This window comes from Lepisosteus platostomus, chromosome 2 (genome assembly GCF_059453375.1).
Source record: "Lepisosteus platostomus isolate fLepPlt1 chromosome 2, fLepPlt1.hap1, whole genome shotgun sequence".
Taxonomy (NCBI): Eukaryota; Metazoa; Chordata; class Actinopteri; order Semionotiformes; family Lepisosteidae; genus Lepisosteus; species Lepisosteus platostomus.
The window spans coordinates 11,179,987-11,203,559 of NC_142612.1; the positions used below are offsets into that span (position 1 = coordinate 11,179,987).

Here is a 23,573-nt window from a genome sequence, read left to right on the forward strand (position 1 = left end):
ACAGCAATGCTGTACTCGAATGAGGCTCCAAGACTTCTCTCCTATATGTCAATTTCCATTTGAATTTGCTTCTAAAATGATAACTGTATGTTAGACGCTGATTCAAATCATCAAATTCAGCCATGATGTCGTGTGGTGTTTAATACACTGTTATTTAACGTCATCCAACGTCTTTACTAGCCCAGCTCTCACTTGGTGGGCCCCAGTACAGATTACTGGGAGGAAGGCACAAACCCTCCTTTTTTCACGTTTTCCTTCCTGTGTGGCACAGCTGCAAAAGAATGTACTTCCAGCCAGAAGCAAGGCTGCTGAGTCGAGAAGTGTTTTTCACAGAGCAGCTGTACATCTTCATCAGGCAGCTGGGAATGGATTTTTATAAATATGCTTTGGGCTTTACGGGCGTCTAGTGACTGCAGTGATCACCCATCTCAGGAGATTTCGTCCATATTGTCTCCACGATGTTAGATCAGCCTTGAAAAGATCCAGATGTGCTTGTTCTCGTTTAGTATTGTTAATCACATGTGTTCTGGTTTATCAGTCAGATCTCTGTGATAGCAGCTGAAAAGCGAAGCGTTAAATTTGATGAGGTATGGTACACAATGTGTGTTTTGACACAAATTGTGTACCACAGTGCAGACACACCCGACAGAACCCATACTGTTCATGCTATTTTAATTATTTAAAAGCCAGACATTTTAAGTAATGCAACATTGCTTATCTCCTTCCGTCTTTAAAGTCATTCAGTTGCATAATTTCTTAAATTTTCATAATTTTGCTTTCAGTGATGAAAGATATGATGAAAGATGCCTGTTCATAACTGAAACAATGAGCTGTAGAAATGCCTTCAGAATTTTTTAAAGAACAGATTTCAGAAGGAAGATGTATATGTTATCACATTCCTTGTATAACTAGAATAAGAATGCAGCTGATTTAAGTAATTGTTTAATGTTTCTTTAAAACATAATAGTTCAATCTGTTCATTCAGTTTGGAAATGTTTTGGGCAAAATGATCTTAGTGTTTTTTTTCCAATATTGAGTCTTCTAGGCTTTAGTGGGATTAAATGTGTTATTGAGAAAGGGAAAAAATGGCTTAATTCTGTTTATTTCTCTGAAAACTGGGTGACGTGGACAATATACTGGAGTTTATGGCAAACATTGTGAATACCAAACCACAAAAAAGATTACAAAAAGGAGATAATTCTTAGTCTGACATTGCCATTTTGGTTATTTAGCAGTATATTGATTTAAAAATGGCCTGTCTAGGAGGTTCCAGCAAATCTTCAGCTGTCTGCATGGACAGATTGTTCCGTCCACCTGTAATCCTGTTTTAAATTATGGCTTTAAATTATTCTAAAACAATGTTGCATAAAGTCCATAGGTTGACAGTTCCCTTTTCTGGTTTGGGATATTTCAAATTGGTTACACATTTCTTTTATAAACAGTGTATAATAACCAGAATAAAAATAATGGACCAGTATTACAGGTATGACATCTACAATATGCGTAGTAGAATAGAGTAGGTAAGTAGTTTACATCCATATGTACACGTACATTGGAATTCTCAATCGCGCTGATCTCACGGGACATATACAGTACAACAGACAACACTACTCAATGCAGACAGTACATTACAAATAATAAATTATAATAACTAATAACATTATAAAAGTAGTTATTATAATAATTATTAATTATAATAAATAACAACAACAGGAAGAATACATATGTTGTGTATTAGTGAAAATAACCATGGTAGACCATGCAAAAAGTGCATAGTGCAGATGTGTATTTAGTCTGAGGCATTGCAGTCAGCTGTTGAGAATGTGTACTGCAGTGGGATAGAAGCTGTTCTTAAGTCTAATGGTCCTTGCTTTAATATTTCGGTACCGCTTGCCAGAGTGCAGGGAGGGGAACGGTTTGTGGTTGGGATCCTGAATGATGGATCAGGCTTTATTGCCACAGCGGATGGTGTGAATCTCACCTATTGATGGTAAATCACATCCTATAATTCTCTGTGCCGTTGGCACAACCCTTTTGTAGTGCATCTTTGTCATGCATTGTAGTATTGCTCTACCACACAGTGATGCCACCAGTGAGGACACTTTCTATGGTGCTGCGGTACAAATTCATGAGGGACTGCTTCCCACTCCCAAATGATCCAGTCTCAGTTATGTTAGACTTTAACATAAAACGTAGTTGTCCTGTGGCACAGGTGTCACTGTTCCCAGCCAGAGTCACATCACTCGCCGACTCTGACTGGGCTTCTTCAAGTGGTGACATACAGGACAAGTGCAGAGGGACAGTGAGATAGAGTGGATGTTAGCCTATTTGAGCCAGGTCCTCTTGACTAATGGTTAAACTGCAATTCCTGACATTTGCCAGTCATCTGCTTGCTGAAACAGCAGTGAGACAGACGCTGGTCCTCGAATGGCTGCTAATTCTCCAGGAAGGAACTGTGGAGCTGGTTGCCTATTAACAGATGAATGGCCTTAACAAGTGGAAATTTCAGAAGAGAAAGTCTGCAGATACTCTTTCTTCTCCTATTTTAGAGACCTTATCAATATTGCCATATAAAATGGGAAATCTTTTGGTCAGCTCGCTGTTTGGTCGTAGTATCTTAGGTTGCTTTTTTAAAACTTTTAACAGGTTTGTCGGCCTGCTTCACAAGCAGACTGACATTTCTGTTGAGTTCCCACTAACTTGTTTGTGGTTTGTTTCCCTAGCTTGCAGTGAGTTAATTACACCAGCTTTAGATCGAAAACCTAACAGCTTTGTGGCAGTTAGTGTGACTACTCCTCCTCAAGCATTTTGGACAAAGCATGCCCAGACAGAGATTATAGAGGTAAGGATAACAATTACTATGATTATTAATGACAGAATATCGAAATAAAATTATTTTAATGGAAAAAACACCAAGTGAAGGGAAATAATTTGAGAAAAAAATCTGTGGAGTTCATGTAAAAATGTTTCATTTTCATTTTAATAATTTTTTAAAGTGTGCATCAATTCCTATCACAAGCAGTAAGGCAATTTAGCATATTAACGTACCTGAATAAACTCTTCTATGGGTTAATGAGCACTTGTGTCAATACTGTTAATAATAATGAAGGAAACAGACAAAGCAGGAATATTGATGTTCTTGTTTTTCATCCCACAGGGCACAAGCAACCCAATTTTTCTGAGCAGCATTGCCTTCTTCCAGGACTCTCTGATCAATCAACAGACACAGGTGAAGCTCTCGGTGTACGATGTCAAGGACCGATCTCAGGGAACGGTAAGAAGTTGCTGTACTTTAGGTCTTCAAAACCTTGGAAAGCTTGTGGCACAAATATGACATGGACATCATTTGTCTTGTGGTTGTATCCACTTGATTAGCTTACTCCTTTGAGTAACTGTTCGAACATTTAAGTGTTTGATCTGTGATGATGACTGCTAACCTTTAAATAAAGCCAATTTTTTTCTCAGTAAGTTGCCGCAGTGTCTGTTTCCACACTTGTGTGCGAGAAAGGCCCTTCATTAATTTTTGGGTGCTGTGGGGGCTGGTTGATGCCAGTTCTTCACCTCTGATTGGTGGATTGCCATTGCCAGTGGATTCATTGGAGCGAATGGTTATTATGTCAATACTTACGTGGTTCACTAACTAATGATAGCACCATGAAATATGTGAAATCCCCAATACAGTCTTTTCTTCAGTGTTTCTAATGTGGACTGAAATTAATGAATATTTCACCATCTTACTACATAAAAGAATAAATATTTGGATTAAATGTGAAGTACTGGCTACAGTGGTTATAAAGTATAAAGTTTTCATATTATAAAGTACTTAGCATGGGTGAATCTGAAAGATGCATGTGCAGGAGATATCTGAAAAAGTGAGTTCTACATTTTAACTGTGGCTCCCCCTACTGAATGATTTGTAAGTAACATTATTTTTATCATCCTTACCAGATGTACTTGCTGGGTTCTGCAATGTTCACTGTGAAAGAGCTATTACAAGAGAAGCAGCACAGGTTACACCTTATGCTCAGGTAAAATAATAAAAAAAAAAACTTTGATCGAGGGCATTTGTGCATGTACTGTAGGCCTGTCTGTAAAAATGGTATTGTTGGTTTTTGAAGCTTCTGAATAATTAAATATCCTCCTACAAGTACAAAATAATGTAAGGATTGTTCAGTGTTTGTGTATTTGTGCCTTATCAATTGGATAGAAAACTCTTCCCACACTCCGGCTTCCCACACTGTAGCTGAACAGTCTCTTGCATGTGTGAGTGCAGTGGAGCCTCTTCAGGTCTCCTAAAAATACTGAAATACTTCCCACACTGACTGCAGCTAAATGTTCTGTCTCCTAGTTAATTTGCTGGTGACTTTTTAAGGTGGTAAACGATTGAACGTTTTCTCACTGCAATTGTACCGACTTCTCTTTTTGAAGGCGTAGGTGCCTCTTCAAGTTTTCTGACCAACTTCAGCTACTCCAGCGCTGATTGCTGTTGTATGGTTTCACAACTGTGTGAATGTGTTGGTGGTTTTTAGCTTGGTTAACGGACTACGACTCTTCCCGCTCAAACTGCTACTACAGTATGTGAACTACCACTGGGGTGAATGTGCTTGTATACTTTTTTAACTTTACAACACTAAATTCCCTACTGAGAACAGGAATCCTGTCCCTGATCTGATGATCCCATAACTGTATTTTATGCTTCAGGGTCTTATTAACTTTCTTTTATATGCCAACTTTCAGTCATGCAGTTGACCTCAACAATCTTTGTAATTTGAAAAACAGATGGTATTACCAGTATATGGTGCATTATTTGCTTTGTAGCACGTGCTCTGGGTCTGTGTTCCTGCTTGGGAAAATTATTTAAAACAATTGCTTTGAGCAGAGCCTTCATGAAAGAGTTTAATTTGTATTCAAACATCACCAGATGATCTGCTGTCCTTCTGAGATGATACAATGTTCTTGCATATACAGTATACGTGCTTTCTGACAGTGGAAATTAGTTCACATAATACTAAATGTTTGGCAAGATAACTGACCGTGTAATGGAAAGCTATAGGGCTGTGTCACAAGATGCTACTTATTCCCCTTCTAACATTAGTGGATTAATAAAGGAATTCTCAATTTTTTCACATTGTGGCAATCAAGTAAATTAGAATTACTTCAGTGAAAATAATAAAAACCTGTCATTTCACTCCCAAATAACAGAACCTGTATTGTATGCCGTAAGCTCCAAAATAAAACCCTGGAATTTCCTGTTACTGCAGATCTGCTGAAAATGAACGTGTGGGCAACATCACAATCATAGCCTGGCAGATGGAGGAGAAGAGAGACCAAAGGTCTCCTGTGACAAGGCTACCAGACACAATCAATGGAAGGGTAAATAACAGCTTTGTACTTGATATTGTGGTGTATATTACAACAAGCCAGGATGGGACATTTCATGGCAAATTGTCTCCATGGCAACATAACCTTTTACTATGTGCAGTTTGCATTTATGAAACTGTGAAAGATAAAATCTACCTGTAGAAAGACTAATTGTTTTTGTTTTGTTCTATTTATTTTTCATATCAAATACTTAAAAAATAAATTGTACATTATACGTATAGAAAGAAGCCTATCTCCTTGGTAACAAATGCAGTCCATTTTATATCAGTGATTTTCTACAGCTATATGCTAATTACATGAAAACGTGATTTTTATTTTAATTATTTTTTCTCTGTACAGACATATGGCAGTAAGAAGGCAAACCTTCAACAATTATGGCTTCCCAAATCTATCATCCTAAAATTACATTATCGTTATGTACCAGATCTGTTTTAGCACCCAGGAAAAAAGTGTTTTTGAATAGACTGCGATTTGAAAACTTTGAGACTATCGGGCTCATTAATATAGGTCTAAGTAGCAGAATCTATGGATGTGGATGTTTGCCCATTATACCTTCCGGCATGAAGGGGCAGCAACATCCTGTTGCTGTTACCATGACATTAGTTTTGTACAGGACAGGGTTGTTAGCCTTGTGCCCAACCTCCAACATGGAGGACCTGGCGCCCGATGCGGGACACGAACCCACTACCCTTAGATTATGAGTCTCGTGCTCAACCAACAGAGCTACCTGGGACCTATGAATGTGTACAAAGGAGTTAAAAAGAGTACTTTCATGTTTAAAGATATGTACGCTCTTGAGAAACCTGTGTCAAGACAGGTTTTTTCTCCAAGAGTCAAAGTGTCTAAGCCGCTAATTGTATTGCTGGATTGAAAAGATACCAGAGTTGTCTTAATTGTTCCCTGAGGTTTGAGTAGGGAGCAGTGTCAGTGTGCAGCCTGCAAAGTAAAGGTTAATTCCTTGGTGAAGAGTAGAAAGAAAGAAATAACACAACATCTTAGATGTTAAGCACCTTTGACACTTGGAGGCCCAACAGACGCAATATTGTTTATACTTTCTTGGGAAAACGGCTCAGTTCCATCCTCCAACACCTTTTTTAGTAGGAAAGCACTTCCTTGTACAAACAGGCTTGACAGTATTACTTAATTGTTCCATGCGTGTTTTGCTTCCTTCCCTTTGCCCGGTGCTGATTTTCTGTTCCAGTGCCACTAATTCAGAACTGTTATTCTTCTGTATTTCAGACAGTCCTCACCGTCGACGAAAGCCTGACAGAATCCTTAGGAATAAGAGCAAAATATGCTTCTTTATGCAAAGACACTTTACTAAAGTCAGGTAGGGCCCAGAGGGATTTTTATTCCTGCTGTTTAGGAAAGAGTTAATAACCAGCTTTAGCTTTCTATTTTTAGCAAGTGGTAAATTAATTTCCTGTGTGAAACTACACTGCTGTGATAACAAAACAGGTAAGCTGTGTAATTAAATACTGGGATGGGTTAAAGTTTTTTGGGATGGGAATTATTTTACTTGTGCTTTTTGAATTGCAAAGTAGAGCACATAGGGCAATTGGGATTGACAGTGTCCGCTGCGTGTCAGTCCACAGCCAAAGTAGTTTGAGTGATTCATTTCCCACTGAGGATATTAATTCAAAATGGATCAATCTGTCTTTCAAGATGTCTGCTCACATATGCAGGAACAACGTTTCTGTTAGACAAAAACAACATAATTGATAATTGCTACTAAGGGGCAATTCTACGTCTACATGAAAACTGTACATGTAACATAGGCTTCACATATTTTAACAATTATTTGTTTCTAATGCAATAAGTTATTTTGTTTCTACGATTATGGCATTTGTTTTCGTAGAAAGGGGATGTTTTTTTTACATTTTTGTCAAATCTGATTCTGATCCATTTGTACCTGAATGTATTACCTGGATACATTTCATTCAGTGCTTTAATATAATGAGATATACAGTACTAGAACTTTCTCAGTTGAGATTATTTTGAGGGAAGGTGTGAAGTGTTTATCGATAAACACTCATCAGAATTTCCCAGAACCCTTTCAAGCTTCGTGATCCAGTGTGAGTACAGATTTCCTAGGGCTCTTCAATGCACTGGCACCTGAAGAGGTTGTTGAGGAGTTGTCCAGGTAAAATGACAGTGAGCTGGTTAAGATTAATATATGAGATGGAATGAAAAACTGCAGAAACACAGGCAGGATTGGATGCCCTAGAGGACCAGGATTGGATAACCATGATTTCTTTTAATCCTTAGTGTTTAAGAAAGGTTTATTCATAATAAAAAAATTCAACACGTCAATGATTTTTATATTTCCAAACTGAAACTAATGTCAGTTAACTGCTACTTAAGAAGCCGTATACTGAAACTCCATAATGATCTCAGATTGAAACTGGAAAAGGCCTTGCTAAATGCTTATTTGGATTGCCCTTCTGTAAATTCCTCCATTAACAAAGTAAAGTTAATGGAGGCCCTTGGGATTCTTCACCTTCTCTGGACCCTCAATAACACCCCCAAAACATTGCATTATTAATTGGACTCGCATTTACCCAGGATAATGAAATATTTACTTAATGGGTGCCTAAGGAGATTATGATGCATAAATATACAGTAAAAATAGCTCAGCCTCTCCTTAATTGAGCTGACATGTCTGGCTTCTCTAAAGAGCAGTTGTGGTATATCTGTTGCTTTTTTGTGAGCTCACTCAAATTAATTTTCACACAAAGGACATGCCCTAAGACAGTGATTCTCAACACCTGTAGGAACACTTTGTCAACTGGGTTTTGCTCTAATCAAGTTCTTGGTCACAGGCAAATTGATTTCAGTTTTTTCCCCCAACTCTTTAACACATGTGTGGGGTTTGTAACTATTATCTTCCCTTTGTCTGCTGTGGTATTTCAGGACTCATCTCATTCAACTGTCAGCTTGAAATGTAAGCAATTGGGCTTCAGCAGAAGGAAGAAACATATGCTAATTGTGGGAGCTTGTCATTTGCACCCATGACTGTTCATTAAAATTAAGCCTGTTAAGAGCTTTCTACTCAGAAATAGCGGAGATTAAGCAGTCTGACATATTGTTTTATAAAATTGCAGCACCTGACTGTGACATCCTTGTGTGAATAGCTGAGATTCTCTTTCTCTGCCCTGTTAAAAAATCTTTTGAAACAACAAAATAAGATACCACTTTCATGCTGTATACCATTAAAATTAGGTTAAGATTTATTTTTGGTTCACACAAAAAAGCAAAGCCTGTATAGTTCTTTCCATGAAAATAGCTCTTTAAGTGATGAAGTTTACATTTTTAGTTGTATTCTTTTATTTGTAGATTAATATTTCAAATTATTTTATGTACTGTGGTTTTGTCATTTGTGTCTGCAAGTGAATTCTGAGAATACGAAGGGCTTTTTGAGCTGTTGGACTGGATGATAGCAGTTCATACAGTTACATATCTGGATGAAGATACATTGCCAAATGTGTACATTTTTCTGATTTATTTTGCTAAAACTCAGGACCAGTGTAAAAATCCACTGTTCTCCCCTGGACACGCTATTCAGCTGACTGTTTATAATATTTGAATATAAATATTACATTTGGTATGCCTGTTTCCTCATACCTCTTGAGTCTTGGGTTTGATTTCAGACTGACTTGCCTTCTGTGTGGGGTAAATAGTTCATGAATACAAAGATGTGCAGCATTTTCATAAGATGTCAACATTAATCTATAGCCAAATCTAAAACACCGATAATAAAATATCCTTAGTTAAGATTGTGATGCAGATGTTCCCTGTTGTGTTCGATAAATACTGGCTTGCAGCAAAATAAAGGTGAAGCAAAATGCATTTGGGTTACTCTGTTATCCAGACTGCAGAGCCTCAGAATTGTTCCCAAATGTGTACCAAGCTTGTCATTAATGGATGTCTCGGAACTGCATTGCAGTAAGGCAGAGGCATTTCCAGCACAAAAAGCTCATATTTTAGGGAGTAATCACAAGGTGTGTGTACATTTTCACTTACAATACACCTTCTGTGGTATAGTATAATTCAATTCTTAAAATGGCTGAAGCTATTATTTTCTGTGTTTCTGACGTCTGGGACTATCTCAGCATAATGGGAAATGGCATTATACAGATGACCCATGTTGTGAACAGAGTAATGGAGAGCCCAGATCAGATACTGCATGTGTTTCAAAGTATCCTCTGCAGAGGATCAGACCAAAATGAGACAGAAACGCTGTGATAAAATAATTGCATACATATTCAAAATATAAAATAACAGTTTGCTTGAAATAATTTCATTTTTTAGAATTTTACAATAATAAAATTCACAGTATTGCTTGATATGACCAGAACGGCTGCTGATGTTGTTTATTGGAACTCAGAAACTAAGGAGGCTGGGCCTGGTCACTACAGGGATGGGAATCCCCCAGTCCAGTTGGTTGCTGTTAGTGATGTTGGTGAATCAGTAGATGGCGTTCATTGGACCAGAATTTATCAACCAAATTGACCAAAGGGCCTGTAAACACTTGTAGGAACTACAGTCCTTCAGTAGAAAACTTAAACCAAGGTCCTGGCTGCTTGGTCATTAATAATCCCTGACTGTTTGTAAGAGTATGTGTATATTCTTATTGTCCTGGCTAAATTCCGTCATAGACTGGTACAATGTATCCTCCTTGAAACTTTCCCTTAATTCACTTGTTTTGGAAAAGCAGGGCTGCTCTGGTTCAAGAGCCCATTCTCTTCTACAGTCTTGGTGAATTTGTTCTGTCCTCTATTTGCAGTATTTGGGGGCACCATGAGCAGGATGTACCGTTTACCCACCACAGATGGTAACCACCTGCGGATCCTGGAGCAGATGGCAGAGAGCGTACTTTCTCTGAACGTCCCTCGCCAGTTTGTTAAGCTCCTTCTTGAGGAAGATGCGGCCAGGTAAAGAGCACGCTGTTTGATTTTTAATTTTTCTTGAAAGGATTATGGATGGGTAACTTCTAAAACTGTGGTTTCTTTCTTGCTTCAGAATCTGGGGATCTTTCCACATCACCCTTTTCATTATGTCTCTCACAGTTAAAAAAAAAATATAATTTCAGAGCCATTATTCATTAGTCATTAATTTCTCATCTCATCCCAAGTCTCGAAAAGATCTTAATTTTGTTGTCTAATGATTGTAATGAAATGGGTTACAAACCACTAAAAACTCTTTCCTAGCGTTAAACCCGCATCAGCAGGGTCCGCTTGTCGGCACACCCATTTCCATTTGGTGGTTTGAACCAAATCTTTGAGCTGACGTTGCCATTAACTGCGACCGAGAAATACTCCAACCGGCACGTCGCTCCACCGTCGGAGTGGGGGGGGAGAACAAAGTAATGTAGCCTATTCATAGAGGGGGAAGTTATTAGGAAGCCTGGGAAATTTGGCCAGGACGCCGGGGTTACACCCCTACTCTTTTCGAGAAACGCCCTGGGATTTTTAATGACCACAGAGAGTCAGGATCTTGGTTTTACGTCTTATCCGAAGGACAGCGCTTATTTACAGTATAGTGTCCCCGTCACTATACTGGGGCATTAGGACCCACCTGGACCTCAGGGTGAGTGCCCCCTGCTGGCCTCACTAACACCTCTTCCAGCAGCAACCTTAGTTTTGCCATGGAGGTCTCCCATCCAGGTACTGACCAGGCTCACACCTGCTGAGCTTCAGTGGGTTGTCAGTTGTGAGTTGCAGGGTGCAGGCTGCCGGCAAGGAGCACATTGTTTAACCTTGTTAAATGTAAATTATGCGGGCCTCTTACATGTATATAGGAGTGGACATTTCTCATTTAGTGCCGAAATTAATACCCCTAGTCTCCTACCGCATTAGCAATGCCCCTTTAATGACCAAGTAATCAGGATCTCAGTTTCTCTTTCTCATCAAAAGGAAGGCCCTTCCAACAGTCCTATGTACCTGGTCACTATATTGTGGCCTGGTTTGGAAATTTGTGTCCATAGCGAAGACTGTTACCTACTGGCCCACACGCACCACTTAAAACTGCAACCGGGTTTTCTTTCATCCCAGTCCTGACCAGGCCCAGCCTTCCTTAGTATCTGAGGTCTGACAAGCAACATCAGCAGCCATCCAATTCATCTTGAGCAATACAACTAAAGCAGTCCGTCAAACACCCCCGTGTCCCTTCCTTTTCTGTTTTTTGCTTTTGGGTTCATTTGTTTTTTTTCCCATGCATGATCATTTTTTTCCAACTAGTATATCTCTGCTGAGAGAAGGGACAGATTCTCTTTATGTGATTAACACTTTGTGTCAACACAATCCAGCCGGTTGCTGAGTTTGCTAACTGTTACTTCAGGGGGATCTGGGCTGGGGTAGCTCTCGGCAGCGATTCAGATCTCGTAAGCTCTGTGCAGTGCTGAGGGCCAAAAACTCAGAGCGTGTTGCTGTGCTTGTCAGGGTGTGCGAGCTGGAGGAGCTAGGAGAGCTGTCTCCCTGCTGGGAGAGTCTGCGCCGTCAGATCGTCACTCAGTACCAAACCATCATTCTCACCTACCAGGAGACCCTTACAGACCTTCATCAGTACAAAGGTCAGCACGCCCTATTAAGTCTCTAACCTGCTTTAGCTCAAACATGAAATTATTAGCCATTGCTTTTCTGATATCTTTGATAGCCTTTTCTTTCAGGGATTTCAAGTTTTTCTAAATTATCATGTCAGAACCGACCTGAAGTACTGCTTTTTAACATAGCTATCATCAGGTTCTCTTTCAGAGATAGAATCAACACCCAGTTTTTTTCTGTGAAACACATAACATGTAACAGTGTTAAGAGCACAGTAGTTCGAACGATTGAGATGTTCCCATGATTTTCTCAGGTTCAAGGCAGACCACAATCCCAGTGCAACATGGGAATAACTCTCCATTTCTGATGATGCAGTTCTTAAATGTTGGTTTGACTCTAAGCATTTTTTTGTTGTTGCTGCAGCTTTGGGACTGCTGTTTAGCCTTTGATTTGATGCTTTTGTAGGCTGGGAATCATGGTCACATCGGATGTTATCAGCAATTCTACTCTCACCCAGTGAACAACAATGGCAAGGAGATGCAAAACTTTGCAAAAAGGAATGGCTTCAGGGGGAAATACTTGCTCTTGTCCTGTTACCTTTATACAGATGATGAGCAAAATACAGTAATAGAAATATCTTAAAGGATTTTTCTAATTTCATTATACAGCATATGTTTCTGATACTGAAATACTGTCTTTTCAAGTGTATAATCTAGTTCATTAATTTGGTTGCTGCCCTTTTAGCTAAACTTTTATATTTTCCAATTTTGTACTAGTATTTAAACATTTTGTCATGTTACCATGCTGGCAAACACTGCACAGACGAGCAGTATCTTTTGTGTTTAATGTGCTGCGGAAAACCAGAACTGTGCACTGTGGATAATTAGATACAGGTGAAGTCATGCTTTGAACATAGGTCAGCAGTTTGTTCTTGCAACTCTTATTATTTCTTTACGTCACATTTTCACTTGCTTTTTACACAAGAATATTCAAGTATTTGTATAATAAAAGCTGACATGCTGGGCTTTCTCAAAATGCTTTTCTGCCTGTGCTTGTACTTGTTGGCACTCATGGAGCAACAGTGCGAGTCCAGAACACAATGTTGTTATTTAAAAGTTTTAAACAAGAAATTAAATCTTATCATGTCTGTACTGTGTACACTATCCAAAAGAATAGAAACAGAAAAATCTGTGAAAATTTATAGATCAGAGAAAAATTAGCCAAAAGTGGTAGGCTAAGAATTAGACTGTGTGGGATTCTATGAAATGGTCATACTGTACATTAGTATTGAAAGAATACTGTCCAATCATTAATTGTAGAGTTTTGTCTCTTTACTTTAATTCCTTAGCTCTGAATTTAGAAATGAAAAAAGTCATTGAGACACATGTATAACAGAAAACTTCTAACAGTTTTCTGTAAACATCATTGTCTCCACAGGGCCCTCTTTCAAGGCAAGCAATCTGAAAGCAGAAAAGAAGTTAGAATTCATGCCAACAAATCTCCATATCCAGAGAATGAGAGTACAGGATGATTCTGGCTCAGGTAAGGCCAAGTTAATGCACAAGACTTCTTTTAATTATGACTTGCTAGCAGTTTTTTTAAATCACTGTTCCAGGGCACATTTTAAATTTCAGTGATTAGCAGCAGATGAGCAGTGCAACAGGAGACTCTGTAGCTCTGTGAAACTTGTCAAAGACAATTGTTTTATCACTCCATAGCACATGAAGGTGTTATGCAACATATGTTGCCAGTGTAACACATCCTCGCCCTTGGTTTGTCTCTTTAAAGAGCACGTAGTAAACTGGAAAGATTCTTACAGAATAGAAATAGCATGAATTTTGACGGTTATTCATTTACAGAGCTCACCATCCAACTAGAAAGCATTTCTGTATAAACTATTGAGATAAACAATGTGGCAGATTCAATGTGTCTTTGTTCTCACTGTGATGGAAGTCCTTACATGTGGAAAGAGCCAGTTGATATAGCTTTGATGTATTTTTGACGTATCCTCGTTCTCCAGACCACACATATGACATTGTAACGATTGGGGCCCCAGCTGCTCACTGCCAGGGCTTCAAGAACAGTGGCCTCAGGAAGCTCATCCACAAGTTTGAAGAAGCCAAAAAGCAGTAAGTCAATGGGACTGTTGTAAGAAGTGCTGTTGGAATAGCAAAGTTTGCATTTCTGAAGTTTCTTTCACCTTCTATGTCTGCATTAGATATTTCTAATTTTTTTAAAAGATTTTCAAGATTTTTTAAAAAAACGTAACACACTAGGGTCTCACAACATTCACGAGAGTTCGATGTGAAGAACCGTTGCGAAGAGTCAGTTTCACTTGTAACCAAGTCCACCCCTATACTGTCACGTAATGTACTACAGCATCTAGCATGGAAGGTCAAAAGACACGCGTAACCCTCACATATATGATATTTGAAGCACTAATAACATTGATCAACTAAAACAAACAACAGTAATTACAAGCTTAGAGTAAAATGAGGTAAAATGAACAACTTGAATCCCTCCTCTGTGCCCAGCGGATTCCTGCACTTTCTCTCTGTGCCAGTCCCTGCTCCTTGATTAGCATGCCCAACTGTCATTAAAAAGGGCAGTAAATCTGTCAGTGAGCATGTAGAGTCGTCTCCAATCTGTCATTCCCCACACTGCTGACACAGAACCTGGAGCGTTCGTTACAATACACAAAGTCCACATTCAGACTCTGGGTAATGGGGACTTGGACAGGGGGCAGGGAGAGGCTCACACTCACTAGCTGGATTCGCCTACTGATCCTAGTCTGCTGCGCTTTTAATTTGAAATTCATCCCGCTCTTCTTAAATCCAAGACCCTGTCAGCCAGACAAATCACAAATAAGTGAACTTTTGCCAATGTTAAATTCGTAGATGGTGGAGACCTTACTGTACGTGATTTGTTATTCAAGAAAATGGAACATGATTGGAAGGGAGTGGGGAGAAGATATAGAATTGCAGCTATTGTTACTTATTATCCTTTTCTTTGAAAATGAAGAGCCTTTCAAGTTTTGCATTTTTTTTTCTGTTTGGTCCAAATTTAACCCATGTTAATGAGTTTGTTACAGAACCACTTACCGAAGCTGACAGATGTACTGTAGCAGCCATTGGTTTTCCTTTGTGTTATTTTCTGTAACTGAGTCTTCATTATAAGTCTACCAAACGTGCTGCTCGTTCATATTTTTTTAAATACATGTATTTGAAATGCAATTTAATTGGTTGTCTCTATCTAAAGAATTCTCTTAATTTTTTCCTCTAAAATGCTTTTATTAAACTCTTGTATCCATATTTGCATGTATACAGTACCTAGTACTACCTTTCAGATAAATTCATGTTACGTTCCATTGTTGCAATATATTTAAAAAATAACTTGATCTGTTTTTGATTTGTTAAATGTATAATTTAACAGCTTTATATATGTATAGAGCAAACTTGTGCTTTATGCTTTCTCATTTTGAAGTGTATTGTTTGATGAGTATAGTTTGAATTTCTTTCTTGTTAACATTAATAATTGCATGGCGACATTAGAACTGCTGTTTTGGCTTCATTTTGCTTTAAATTGCTTTCGCCTCGCATGCTAGTTTTGCAATGCTGCCTTAAACTGCAGCATTCTGTCAAAAAAGGTTTCTTATTTGATTGCTTTTTAATTGCTTGTTTGTTTTCTAATCAGCGTTTATGAGGAGGGTTGGTGAGTTCCTAGTATTTAAATTATTTTTTTCTTCAGTTATTTCTCCATTTTGTGCACCAGCCTGCATGAAAAACTTAATTATTTGTTTTTCATGCAAATATGTTTCAGCCTTTCTTCATGTGTTCTGATGTGGTCTGGTTTGACTTCAGTTGTCTTCAGATGTAATGTGGTACTTTCTTGGCATGGTGCTGCTTGTTCTGAGACTCCTTGCATCGGAATAGACAACTTATCTCAGTCGGATTGTGGTGAATGTCATTTTGCCTTGTAGCAGATCTTCTTTGAAAATCTTTATACTGTACTTCACTCTGTTACACAACCAAATAAGATTTGTAATGATATTTTACATGATTCTCTGAATGTGAGGTATTTAATTCTAACACTCCAGTGTTACCCAAAAAAGACAATCTGGCAGCCTTTATATTCTGTGTTTATGGTAAAAATCATCCAGTGAGAGATCTACTGTATGAGTGCTGTGTTTTCTTTCGCTTCACATTTGCACACTTTTTCACGATCAGTTTATTTATTAAATGGAAGGTCCGTAAAGTTCCAGAAAACGTTTTACTGCTGTACACAACACAGAGGTGTTTATTTTAGCTTTTGCTTGTCATCTAACTAAATCACCAAGGCTGCTGTTTACCGATTTGCACAGTTACAGAAGTATTGAAGGGAATTTGAAATAAGCATGCGACTGCTGTCTCACAAATGTCAATCAGAATATACTTTATGTGCAATGAGCTACTATGAACTGGATAAACAGGACTAGCTGCATGGCCTCTTCTCATCTGTAATGTTTCATACATGATTATCAAGAATGGTAAAGCATACTTGAAGTGTCTGCATGTTCACGTGTCTTGAGTTGAAAGTTTTTTAATGTGGCCTTATCACTCAAGGGCTCATAATGAGCCTTAGTTTTTGCAGATTTTTCCTTTTACAAAGCAGGGCTCAAATTACAAGGACGTCCCATCCTTGATTTACTTTAGTACTGTAAGTCTAGCATGCAGGGTTCATGTTCCTTTGTATTGTATAAACTGCTCTAGCCTAGGTACGTAACATATCTTGGAGCCTGTTGCCTTAGGCATCTTGTGGAATAATATGTTAGCAGAGCCTTTGCTAGGTCAGTGAGGGAGGTTTACAGGCTTTGGTCCTTGTGTAGTGTTTCAGAGTGTCCCAGATCTTTGTCATACATTTCTGCATCGGACTGCTCACTGCTAGTTCTGGCGTGCTTCAAGGGATCAAAAGTGTTGCTCACTAATGCACGCCTTGCAAAAATAGGTTTTAGAAAGACATCTCAAGCTTGCTACCAGATGCTTTGTACAAATAAGCATCACACAAAAGCATAATCGGTTCCCGGGATTACAATGTGGATGTCATTTCAAGATACCTGCCTTTTAATTTGTCTGCTTGTTGGCATTTGTGAACTCTGTGTGCTTAATAGAATGAATAGCCACAGTGTATACATATGCACAGTAAATGAGAGAGTCGCTAATCTCATTTTACTGGCCATTCCGCCAGTGTTTGATTTGTACCCTGCTTCTGTCAAAGGAAAAGTCAACTTCAAGTTCTCTTTTTGTATTAAAGAATGAAAAGTGTTGTAGAAAAGTGGCGACAATCATTGTTCTGTTGTGCAGCTCGTGAGGTTATCCTGACACCTGGCTGATTTGCCCTTTCTAATCTCTAGCAGCTCCGTGTCTAGCTCGCAGTCCATTGTCTACATGCCACAGGACATCATTCGAGCCAAGGAGATCATTGCACACATCAATACCCTGAAGACGCAGGTCAGCTACTATGCCGAGAGGCTCTCCAGAGCAGCCAAGGAGCGCTCTGTTAATGGGCTGGAGAGGACCTTGGCTATTTTGGCAGATAAGGTGAGGTGGACTTTGCTGTTTAGATGCATTAAAGAAAAATAGAGGACATATTAACATATTATATTTCAATGCCTCTAACCGATCAAGGGTGTAATTCATATTTGTTCTCTCTCTAGAATTCCCTTGGTGTTTTTTGACAGTAAAAATTATTATTGCTTTGTGTAGAAATTATAAATGACAAATAAAGGAAAGCTACTGTATATAGATCATTTCACAAATAACTTTTTGTCGTTGTGAATTTAAAGCAAAATTTTGTAAACAAATATGACTTACATATATTAAAAGTCTGTAAACCTAAGTGCAGTAATACTTGTTGGGGTTTTTTTCTGATGTTTACTTAGGTCGGAATAATGATCAATGCTTTTCGACTTTAGATTTAATGCCTTGTTTATTTTTGGGGTACACTCAAGTCATTTTAAACCTGCAGTTTCCTCTTCCATCTTTAGTTCAGGCATGATTTGGGTTTGCAGCATCTCCTGTTTTCTGAGCATGTCCATGTCACATTTGAATCGCAGACCAGGCAGCTGGTCACTGTGTGTGACTGCAAGCTGCTGGCAAATTCAATCCAGGCCTTGAACGCCGCCCGGCCCGAGTACATCGCCTCTAAAGCCTCACCCACCACTGGGGACTCCGACCAGGTGGTCCTGAGGAACGACCAGGATACTCTCGTCGCCAAGTGGGCAGGGAAGAACAGCCGCTCGTCCCTGCATGCCAACTGGCACGAGGAGGAATGGGTGGGTCGGCCCTGCTCGTCTTTGCTGTTCTGTGTGGAAAACAACAGCGGCGTTAATATTAAAGATAACTTATTTTGTGTAGAGCACATAGTACGTAATCCTAAGGCGCTGTACAACAGAGCAGTCAAATCAAAAGAGACCGGTATACAAAAATGAAAACTGTAAATTAAACAGAATAATAAGAGGAAGTAAAAAAAGTAGTTTTAAGACAGGATGTGAAAGTCCCTTGCACGTTCTGATCAGGCTGGGACCAACAAGACAGAATTAGGAAGTGAAAGAAGACTGGAGTCCGAAGAGTGTAAAGTAGAGTATGTGTACGGGCATTAGCAGTTTACTGATGTAGTCAGGAGTCAAACTGTTCAAGTCTGTACAGCTGTGTTTGAAATCTTACTCTGAAATCCCCAGGAAGCCCGGGCAAAAACGCGGAAGCAGTTGATATGTTAATTCGGGCAACAGAAACATGAATTACGAATATAAGGTGGAAAACACTGAGCTTGAAGAAACTACCTTTGAGACTAAAAGGCTTAATTATATTGACGGTGATGCATCATTTTCACCTTAGAAACAATGTAGGAGAGCTAGAAAAAGTACAAACAGATTGTCATGATATACTGGAAAAAAAGTGTATGATTTAAATGAAGAGCTGTACAAAGTGAAAGTAAGACCTAAATTAGAATATTTTGCTGTAATCATTTTGTGGGTCACCACATAATAAGAACAAACATGGCTTCTCTGGAATTAGTCCAGAGAAGAGCAACCCAACACATTCCCAGGCTTACTGTGTCAAGTTGAAATTATTTTTTTTTCTTGACAAGAGAAGAGAAATTGGGGACCTCATTCAGTTATTGATTCCTCAAGGGCATTGACAACATCAACCCGGCGGACTTCTTCAGAATCAATTGTGAAAGACAAGAACACAAATAATGCTCTGTGACAGTTTTAGGTTTTCAACCAACTAGCAGTGCTACTTTTATATTTGTATGTTAACAGAATATGGATGATCAAAGCATTTCAGATCAATCCAGTCAGGCCTACTACTTTTTCTGTCTTCCCCTAACTTTCTATTGGTTCTCAAGGCTTTTTTTTTATCATGGGCTGCAGTCAAGGCGAGAACAACCAGCTGATAAACAAAGCCTGGTTTTCTTAAACACAGCCCTTATTGTTTAATGCCATACTGCTTCGCCCTGCAGGAGAAGGTGTGGTTGAACGTTGACAAGAGCCTGGAGTGCATCATCCAGCGCGTGGACAAGCTGCTGCAGAAGGACCGCCTGCAGAGCGACAGCTGCGAAGATGTGTTCCAGTGCGACACCAGCAGCACCAGCAAGAAAGGTAACCTGGAGAGGCGAGCGTACTGGATTAATCCAGACTGCATGGAGGAAACTAGCTCGTCTTGTTCATCTGCATCGCCATCATCTGCCACACCATCCTCATCTTCTCCAGCACTCTCTGCATGCCTTACTCTCTCTGACAAAAGTGCGTATTGGTGAGCCTTTTTTTTTTTCATTTGCTTTCTTTGAGTTGACTTTTGTAGTTAAAGCCGTCTATGCCAAATACAAATACTGGTAAACACTTTGCAGTGGGAAAAACTATTCTGAAACCAGCTTGCATTTAAAAGTAAATCCTTAACATAGTGTTGCATGAGTGTGGAGCTAAAGGAAGAAACTCTCTTAGATTCTTCTTGAATCTGCGATAAATTCTTAGATTAACAATATTTTTTCATTCCACATGGCTTTCAGCAGTAGTAATTTTTATTGTAATTGCAGTGGTCAAGGAATTCAGACCTAAAATCAAGGAATTAACCTTAGCTCTAACAGTGCAGTTTCTACTTTTAGTCAAATCCAACCATTCCGAGCTTACTGTTCCTATAAGTTTCTTTAGTGATGATATAGTAATTATCAGAATTTCTCTTCCTTGTTGTGCTGCAAACATATGGCACTGGTAGGGGTGATTTCTCAAATGAGCCCAATAATAAATAAAGTACTATAATTTGGACACATTAAAAGGACGTTGTGGAAGCCATCTTTTGATTATTTGGTAAAGTAAAACAACAGGGGCTATTTTACATCACTGTGGGGCAATAATAGGCATTCATAAATGTAATTGCAGGTTCCAGATTCTTATTGGTTAAACACTGGATGTTTTGAAGTAAGCTCCTGTTGTATAATTACCTAGCACATTCTGAAATGAGTTTGGGATGGTTTTTGAATCTTGTTTTGCACTGGAATGTCCCAGTAATGTTCACTTGTGTACTTATGTACATAGGACAGTACTAATTAAATACATTTAGGAGCTCTTAAAAAAAACTTAATTCCAACTTCTATTTGGAGATGCTTGTTTTGTAGTAAGAGGGCTCTGTGTATATATATATGCTAAAAGTGCTGAAACACTGGTGATGTCCATGCTGAATCTTAAATGTCTGGTTTCTGTTGTTTTCCAGACAGAAAGGATTTGTAAGGTTGAAATAGAATACGCAAGCCCTCAGACTGTAGCTTTTCAGAAACGGTTTGAATACAAAGATGACATTTTCTCTTAGTGCTCCTGTTGTGCAGGTATTCATATTTTTCAAACATTCTTAAACCAGATTAACCTGAATAAAAATAAAAACTCACAGGAGCAAACTTTTGCTATATTCAGCCAAAGTCCCTTGCTTCTGTCAGCATGCATGTTTTTTTTTCTTCACGCATCCTTTCAGTGTTGTGCTGGGGTGCAGGTTTACAGCATGATTTGATAACTCAAGATCATTTTTCCACAATGTGACTAACACTGCTTTAGTTTTTTTTAACTTTGAACTGTGGTTGCCAATACACACCGCTATTCATTTAAAAATGTATGTGTACACTGTTTTTCCTTGTTCCTCCTGTTACGTCCTGTATGTTTATTTTGTTTTTTTGTTGTTCCTCTCTTTTTCACATACTATGTTAACTGTTCCTCTTAAATTGCAAAGTACTGGTGCATTTGGGTAGCTCACAGAAAAATGCGATAACCTACTAGTGAAGGCCTTTTGTTTCGAAACATTTATTCACACATCAGGTTTGTGTTTATTAGGTAATCAGGTAAGTAATTGTTTTGTGCAGTAAGATATTTTAAGGCTAGCATATTGGAAACATCTCCAACATCTGCATTTGTGCATGGTGAGAACCTTTTACATAAGAAATGTAAAACATCGAAAAACATGTATTTTGTTCAAAACAAGACCCTTGAAAATGTTTACTGTTATTTTGGGGGAGAAGGGTGCAGAGGGATCCAGGGCACTGGTAGATTTCCATCAGTCACAAGCAGTTGAATGACATTCTGTGGCTTTGTGAATAATTCTCTATATAAACAGCATTAACCATCTTTTAACTAATCTTAGTGTTTAAATGTTGAGTAAGTAGAAATATTAGCTATTTTTATATCTCATATTACATTGTATTTAAATGTTTAATTAGGTGTATTGCATTTATTCTGTTATATATACACACTAAATCATAGTGTGAAATCAGACCACAATAAAAAGTAAACTACAGAAACTGTGCATCTTCAATTCGTACTGCATTCATGCAGACTGTAGCTCAGAAGGATATATAGAGACTGAAAATAATTTAACACAGGGTTTTATGAAATACTGTGGGTTAGAACAGTAGTCCTGGTTTCAGCAACGCAACTTGGTGTAAATTGTTAATGATGGAGTTCTTGAAGTGGGGTTAATTCTGAAGGAATAGGGTTTGGATTACCAGTGTGCACTCAAAAGGGTTATTGTCTGACGATTGTTCAGCAATGGTTGCTTTTGCTAGGGCTGCATTTTCCTAATCCGTGTCTCGTGACCAGTCTCTCTGTATCTCTGAAAGCTTTGCTGCTCCCACAGTATTTCCTTCCATTTTCTCAGCTTGTGCAGCAAGCACTGCTACTGAGAAACTGACAAGCAAAATACCTTGCTTTGCTTCATAATTGTTGTTTTAGTCTTTTCTCATCTCAATTATGTTAAACTTAGGTTTGGTTCAATGTAAATAGTAATTCCCTTACACATATCAAATGCTATACATTACTTAATTGTACATTAAGTAATTTGTGTCTGAGTTACAGTAAGTGAGTTTCTATCTACAGACACCTTGAGGAGTTATAGTATGTTCTGTTCTGGCATTTATCTCAGAGAAGTGGTTCAACCAAACTTCCTTGACATTACTCAGTTTTTAAGTTATTTGAATACTTATTTCAATCCTAGTTTGAGTAGTAGGATTCTCACATGAAGTTCTTGTCACCTGCAAGCTCACACACATACTGTACTTGTTCACATGGATCAGGACAGACCAGGCAATACAATCACTTGGTTCAGCGACATATTGACACGGCGGTGATGTCTGACAAAAAGGCGGATCCAACGAACCAAGATAAGAACTCCCATTTTCTTGAGTGGTCTCTGTACTTTCACACGTTTCAAGATTTTATTTTTCCTCTGGCTTTTTTCCCCTCTCAGATTCTCTCACATAGGCATATCCGTTTCTCTTTGAACATACCAGCCTGCTCTTTGCTTTGTTACTGCCTTTTTCGACTGCTCAGTTGAAGCTCAGTTTAGCTCCGAGTGCAGCCAGTGTTTTCAGAGCTGCCCATGTTGACAATGCTGCTTCCTAACCATGCATGTTGCGCCTCCATTTTTGTTTAGATTGCAGCCCCCCTGCTGAGGAGGCCTCTCCAGGTATGTGCTCTTTCCATTCAGCACTTCTGCTTCAGGGCGCGTCTCCTTCTGTTGCTGCAAGGCAGTGCTTCCGCTAGATTCAAGCAGTTCCCTGCTCCTTGGTGCTTAGAAAGAGAAGGTGCCCTCGTGACGTTTGTTTTCCTTTTCCAGTGGAACTGATGACTGCAAGTACAGGGTTGTGCTGAAGGCAAACTCAAACAGGAATAATCTCCCTTTTGAACATTCTCTTTGGGTCCTGCATTTAACTTTCAGGAGCTTTAAATTCCCATTATGTCCCTTTTATTATGTGCTTTGAATATTTTAAAATATAAAATATAAAAATATTTTTATATTTTAGTCTTCTTTGTGTCCGAGGCAGTTGGTCTTTATACTATCAGGTTTGGGTTTTTTGTATTTTCTATAACTGTTTTATGACAGTTGAATTACAAGTACAGTATATTTTATTTGTAAATGTAGCCTTTGTTTTCAATTTTTCTAATGTTTGAACAGGGCATCTCGTATCTTACACAAGGTGGAGCAGGAATAAGACACGGTGATTATTTCTGAGTTCATCTCGGTCCCAGACATTTCTTAAAATACATAAAAGTTCAAATGTATAAAGTGTCTTTTGCAGCTATGTTGAAGTTTCCTAATTATTTTATCTTTTGACTGTTACTACTGTTATTTA

The 23,573-nt window shown here is 38.6% G+C and overlaps 1 protein-coding gene across 18 annotated transcripts in view; it reads left to right on the top strand.

The window, feature by feature from the left end:
* inpp4aa (inositol polyphosphate-4-phosphatase type I Aa) overlaps window positions 1-23,573 on the top strand; it is a 74,900-nt gene that overhangs the window by 34,679 nt on the left and 16,648 nt on the right. For 5 of the 18 annotated variants that reach the window (XM_088597607.1, XM_088597660.1, XM_088597621.1 and 2 more), the window contains exons 5-18: window positions 2,724-2,842; window positions 3,158-3,274; window positions 3,949-4,028; window positions 5,262-5,373; window positions 6,622-6,712; window positions 10,169-10,316; window positions 11,823-11,953; window positions 13,362-13,466; window positions 13,945-14,053; window positions 15,618-15,635; window positions 17,314-17,500; window positions 18,016-18,234; window positions 19,425-19,707; window positions 22,874-22,906. In XM_088597607.1, the coding sequence (XP_088453733.1) occupies window positions 2,724-2,842; window positions 3,158-3,274; window positions 3,949-4,028; window positions 5,262-5,373; window positions 6,622-6,712; window positions 10,169-10,316; window positions 11,823-11,953; window positions 13,362-13,466; window positions 13,945-14,053; window positions 15,618-15,635; window positions 17,314-17,500; window positions 18,016-18,234; window positions 19,425-19,707; window positions 22,874-22,906 (1,752 nt within the window). The remainder of the gene's footprint in view (window positions 1-2,723; window positions 2,843-3,157; window positions 3,275-3,948; window positions 4,029-5,261; window positions 5,374-6,621; window positions 6,713-10,168; window positions 10,317-11,822; window positions 11,954-13,361; window positions 13,467-13,944; window positions 14,054-15,617; window positions 15,636-17,313; window positions 17,501-18,015; window positions 18,235-19,424; window positions 19,708-22,873; window positions 22,907-23,573) is intronic. The other 13 variants (XM_088597628.1, XM_088597721.1, XM_088597677.1 and 10 more) reach the window with 9 other exon arrangements.